General features: G+C 34.7%; 1 protein-coding gene across 1 annotated transcript; it reads left to right on the forward strand.

Moving 5' to 3' along the window:
* The first annotated feature begins 275 nt into the window (after positions 1–275).
* Positions 276–1,202, forward strand: LOC128641583 (olfactory receptor 1019-like). The gene has a single exon (XM_053694122.1). The coding sequence runs from the start codon at positions 276–278 to the stop codon at positions 1,200–1,202; it is 927 nt and encodes a 308-aa protein (XP_053550097.1).
* Positions 1,203–6,955: the final 5,753 nt, after the last annotated feature.

Consider the following 6,955-nt stretch of genomic DNA (forward strand, 5'->3'; position numbering starts at 1 on the left):
CTTTCATTATTTTTTAAATCCCTTTTGACAGAAACATATTTTTAAACTAACATATTAAAATGTTAATTAATCCATAGAGGCACTGGAAATAAATATAACAATTATGTTTGTGTGATGAACGTATCTATCTAGTGATACAGATGGTATAAATATAATTGAAAGTGAAGCCCTTAGGATTAATAGGCACAAAAGATGAGTGAAGATGAGTGACTATATTTGCCATATGATAGCTATATTCATAATTTTATTTTAGTGGAATCTGAGCACGGTGCACAATGGGAAACCAAACCTTAGTGTATGAATTTAATCTTTCTGGATTCACAAACCACTTCCAGACTCAGTATCTTGTTTTTGTAATTTTCCTTCTTATCTACCTGATGACCATCAGCACAAACCTTCTCATCCTTTTCCTGGCATTCATTGACTCTCAGCTTCATACACCCATGTACTTCTTCCTCGGGAACCTGGCGTTTATAGACATGTCTTACTCCTCTGTGACCGCACCAAGGATGCTCTGTGATGTCTTCACTACAAACAGAACAATATCTCTCCCTGCTTGTATAACTCAAGTCTTCTTCTTTATTTATTTTGCTAGCTCTGAAATATTTCTGTTGGCCACAATGTCCTATGATAGATATGTTGCCATCTGCCACCCTCTGCATTACATTCAAATCATGTCCTGGAAAGCCTGTTTAAAGTTTGTATCTGCAATTTGGATACTTGGTCTACTTTATTCTTTGTTGCACACACTTTGCTCTTTGCGGCTGACCTTCTGTGGTCCAAGCATAATCCATAATTTCTTTTGTGACCTCCCACACTTATTTTTACTGTCTTGCACAGACACATTGCTCAATGTTGTGGTTAAATTTATAGCAGCAGGAATTCTAGGAATTGTGACTTTAGCTATTACATTTGTTCCGTATGCCCAGATTTTCAGCACTGTCCTCAGAATCAGAACCAAAGGAGGAAAACTTAAAGCTTTCTCCACCTGCACATCTCATCTCACTGTGGTGTCTATATTTTATGGTTCTATGGTCTTAATTTACTTTACTCCCGCAACAAATTATCAGTTAAAGGTAAACATGCTAGCTAATGTGATTTATGCTATAATTAATCCATTTCTAAATCCACTCATTTATAGCTTGAGAAACAAAGATCTTAAAGAGGCTCTCAGAAGAGTTTTTATTAACATAAATGCTTAATAAGATCCTTGTAAAAGGCTTAACATTTGATTAATCTATTTTCTTCTACATTATTTTCTGTTATTTCAGTAGAAGGAATATTGTTAAAATGTCAGAGTTTATTTCATGAAAGGGACAGTATACACCATTTTCATTTAACTGCATGAAAGAGACACTACTATGATGAAGAATATGCACAGATACTGACATAAAAGTGCAGTTTAAAACCTTTTAAAAACTTACTTAGAAGCTCCCAAATTAGCACTGTTGATGAGATTAGTCTGGGACACCCACTGAAAGGTGCAGAGAGCAGAACCTCCTCCTCCCCTCTCCCCTGCATATGAAAGACAAATTATAGAAACATAAGCAGTCTGAAGTCTGTAAACAGCAGTATACATCTACAACTTTGGAGCTTGGTTAGGAGTCTGAAAATCAGCAGAATGTTATTTAAAAATAAGCAAAACTACTAGGCAATCCAGTTTCACCTGAGTATGGGGAGGAACCCTGGAACATGTAGTGAGGGTTACAGACCTGGCCATGCAAGCAGTTTTTGTCTTTAAACCACTTCTTTATTTATTGTTTAAAGCTTAGTGTGGGGACTCTGCTTTTATTATTTCTTCTGTGTACATGCATTTGCTATATCATTCTATGCTACATTAAATTATTTTTAAATATATTTTTATACATCTCTAAGGCTTTTTTGGTTATTAAAACAGCAGCCTCAATATAAGAGTTTATTTTTATTTTTTTAACTTATTGTATATATATATATGTTTTGTTTTTTTTTCAAGGCGCTCTCATTTTCTCTACACGTTTATTTAAAAATAAGCAAAACTATCGCCTAGATTTAGAGTTCAGCGGTAGCCGTCAAAAGCAGCGTTAAGGGGTCCTAACGCTGCTTTTGGCCGCCCGCTGGTATTTAGAGTCAGACAGGAAAGGGTCTAACGCTCACTATCAAGCCGCAACTTTTCCATACCGCAGATCCCCTTACGCCAATTGCGTATCCTAACTTTTCAATGGGATCTTCCTAATGCTGGTATTTAGAATCTTGGCTGAAGTGAGCATTAGACCCTCTACCGACAAGACTCCAGCTGCAGAAAAAAGTCAGTAGTTAAGAGCTTTATGGGCTAACGCCGGTTTATAAAGTTCTTAACTTCTGTGCTCTAAAGTACACTAACATCCATAAACTACCTATGTACCCCTAAACCGAGGTCCCCCCACCTTGCCGCCACTATAATACATTTTTTTAACCCTTAATCTGCCGACCACACACCGCCGCAACCTACATTATCCCTATGAACCCCTAATCTGCTGCCCCTAACATTGCCGACACCTACATAATAATTATTAACCCCCTAATCTGCCCCCCCAACATCGCCGCTACCTAACTACACTTATTAACCCCTAATCTGCAGACTGGACCTCGCCGATACCCTAATAAATGTATTAACCCCTAAACCGCCGCACTCCCGCCTCACAAACACTATAATAAATATTATTAACCCCTTATCTGCCCTCCCTAACATCGCCCCACCTAACTTCAAGTATTAACCCCTAATCTGCCGACCGGACCTCGCCGCTACTCTAATAAATGTATTAACCCCTAAAGCTAAGTCTAACCCTAACCTTAACACCCCCCTAAGTTAAATATTATTTTATTCTAACGAAATAAATTAAATATTATTAACTAAAGTCTTCCTATTTAAAACTAAATACTTACCTGTAAAATAAACCCTAATATAGCTACAATATAACGAATAATTACATTGTAGCTATTTTAGGATTTATATTTATTTTACAGGCAACTTTGTATTTATTTTAACCAGGTACAATAGCTATTAAATAATTATTAACTATTTAATAGCCACCTAGTTAAAATAATTACAAAATTACCTGTAAAATAAATCTGCCCAAACTGCCCCATTGTTTCCTATGGGGGAATCATGCACGAGCATGTTTTTCCAGCAAGCCGCTACCGTAAGCAACGCTGGTATTGAGAATTGAAGTGGCGGTAAATATGCCTGTACGCTCCCTTTTTGGAGCCTAACACAGCCCTTCAGAGAACTCTCAATACCAGCGTTGTTTAGAAGCAGCGCTAGAAAAAAAAGACGCGTAGCTAACGCACTCCTTTGGCCGCAAAAACTCTAAATCTAGGTGTATACATTTTAACAAAAACACACCCAGATGAGCTATACAAATGGATCATCTACAAAACAGTTATTTAAAGAAAAATCTACTCTACAATGTCCCTTTAAGGTACAAAGAACTTACTTTTTTAATGAAAGTTTTTATTTAGCAATAGGTTACTCATTACTGTTTTTTATCATGGGAAATCTATTGATTGTTCCTTTAATTTTTTTAAATACGGCAAAGGTAACAGATTTAATTTGTCTTACGTCTTTACTACAAAGTTATATAATCTACATGGTAGAATTCATATATCCATAAACAAACTATTTTTGATCAGGACATTTGGAATATATAAATAAGAAATTGAACTTTATATGCTACAATCATTAAATTGAAATAAATTCAGTAAACATAAATAAGGAATCACATGTTTTTCTTAAAGGGACAGTCTACACCAGAATATTTATTGTTTTAAAAGATAGATAATCAGTTTATTACCCATTCCCTAGTTTTGCATGAACAACACAGTTATATTAATATACTATTTACCACTGTGATTACCGTATCTGTAAGCCTCGGCAAACTGCCCCTTATTTCAGTTCTTTTGACAGACTTGCATTTTAGCCAAAACACATGAACTAACACCCTCTAGTGGTGAAAAACTGTCAAAATGCCCTGAGCTAAGAGGCGGCCTTCATGTGCTTAGAAATTTGCATGAACCTCCTAGATTTAGCTTTCAACTAAGAATACCAAGAGAAGAAAGCAAAATTGGTGATAGAAGTAAATTGGAAAATTATTTAAAATTGCATGCCCTATCTGAATAATGAAAGTGTATTTTGGACTAGACTGTCCCTTTAAATGCTTTTTCTTAAGTGATAGTGGTTAGTTGTTTGTAGTTCAGTATCAAGCGCAGGTAGGTTCCTCAGAATAAGGCACCAGGTAGGGGCAGTTTGTTTATTGGAAAACATTTGCAGCAAAGAAGACATTAATGTATCTCAAAGTTTTTACACTAGACTGCTGTGTTTGTTACAGGAGAGAAGTTTTTTTATTAAAACTTATTTATTTCCCTTAATTTGTCTGCAATAAATCAGTACATTTGTCTGTAAACGTATGAAAAAATCAAGTTAAAAAATCAGGTTTGTTGCAGGACATTTGCAGACTTACACTTACTTTTTCTTTCTATATGAGTCTGATACATAGGTTTCTTTATGGGGCCAGTTGGCACAGTCTTATGGTTTTGCGGACATGTTAACGTGTCATGTGATTCTACTGGTAATTGTGTCATCCATGTTTGAAGTTTTAATTAGAATTTGAAGCCCTTTTTCCTGATTGTTCTTTATCCTAACAATACTTGGTTCTCGGATTGGCGTATTTTTAAATAGTCAAAATGGCGTGTAAATTATGTCACCATCAATGGATATTCTAACAGTTATGTAAGATACTTTTATGTACTCCATACACATATACACATATACTCCATACACATATACTCCATACACACATACTCCATATACATATACTCCATATACATATATTCCATACACACATACACATATACTCCATACACACATACACATATACTCCATACACACATACACATATACTCCATACACATATACACATATACTCCATACACATATACTCCATACACACATACTCCATATACACATACTCCATATACATATATTCCATACACACATACACATATACTCCATACACACATACACATATACTCCATACACACATACACATATACTCCATACACATATACACATATACTCCATACACATATACTCCATACACACATACTCCATATACACATACTCCATATACATATATTCCATACACACATACACATATACTCCATACACACATACACATATACTCCATACACATATACTCCATACACACATACTCCATAAACATACACATATACTCCATACACATACAAATATACTCCATACAAATATACTCCATACACATATATTCCATACACACATACTCCATATACATATATTCCATACACACATACACATATACTCCATACACACATACTCAATATACACATACTCCATATACATATATTCCATACACACATACACATATACTCCATACACACATACTCAATATACACATACTCCATATACATATATTCCATACACACATACACATATACTCCATACACACATACTCAATATACACATACTCCATATACATATATTCCATACACACATACACATATACTCCATACACACATACTCCATATACACATACTCCTTATACATATATTCCATACACACATACACATATACTCCATACACACATACACATATACTCCATACACACATACAAATATACTCCATACAAATATACTCCATACAAATATACTCCATACACATATACGCCATACACACATACTCCATACACACATACTCCATATACACATACTCCATATACATATATTCCATACACACATACACATATACTCCATACACACATACTCCATATACACATACTCCATATACATATATTCCATACACACATACACATATACTCCATACACACATACACATATACTCGATACACATATACTCCATACACACATACTCCATAAACATACACATATACTCCATACACATACAAATATACTCCATACACATACACATATACTCCATACAAATATACTCCATACACATATACTCCATACACATATACTCCATACACATATACTCCATTCACATATACTCCATACAAATATACTCCATACACATATACTCCATACACATATACTCCATTCACATATACTCCATTCACATATACTCCATACACATATACTCCAAACGCACATACTCCATACACATATACTCCATACACATATACTCCATACACATATACTCCATTCACATATACTCCATTCACATATACTCCATACAAATATACTCCATACACATATACTCCATACACATATACTCCATACACATATACTCCATTCACATATACTCCATACACATATACTCCAAACACACATACTCCATACACATATACTCCATACACATATACTCCATACACATATACTCCATTCACATATACTCCATACAAATATACTCCATACACATATACTCCATACACATATACTCCATACACATATACTCCATTCACATATACTCCATACACATATACTCCAAACACACATACTCCATACACATATACTCCATACACATATACTCCATACACATATACTCCATACACATATACTCCATACACATACACATATACTCCATACACACATACACATATACTCCATACACATATACTCCATACACATATACTCCATACACATATACTCTATACACATATATTCCATACACACATACACATATACTCCATACACATATAATGGTTAAGTCCCATCATTGTTAATTGTATAGAATTTGCATGTGTCATCTATTAATTTAAAATAGGATGTATCATTGATTATGCTAAATTTGATGTACTCTATATATACACTTGCGGCTAGATTTAGAGTTTTGTCGGTAAAAAGCCGCGTAGCTAATGCTGCTTTTTTTGACAATGCACCCTTCCAACAACGCTGGTATTTAGAGTTGTCTGAGGGGCTGTGTTAGGCTCAAAAAAGGGTGCGTTGA

Source organism: Bombina bombina, chromosome 11 (genome assembly GCF_027579735.1).
Source record: "Bombina bombina isolate aBomBom1 chromosome 11, aBomBom1.pri, whole genome shotgun sequence".
NCBI classification, from domain to species: Eukaryota; Metazoa; Chordata; class Amphibia; order Anura; family Bombinatoridae; genus Bombina; species Bombina bombina.

Coding starts and splice junctions, on each gene's coding strand:
- LOC128641583 (XM_053694122.1), top strand. CDS start 276: ATGGGAAACCAAACCTTAGTGTATGAATTTAATCTTTCTGGATTCACA.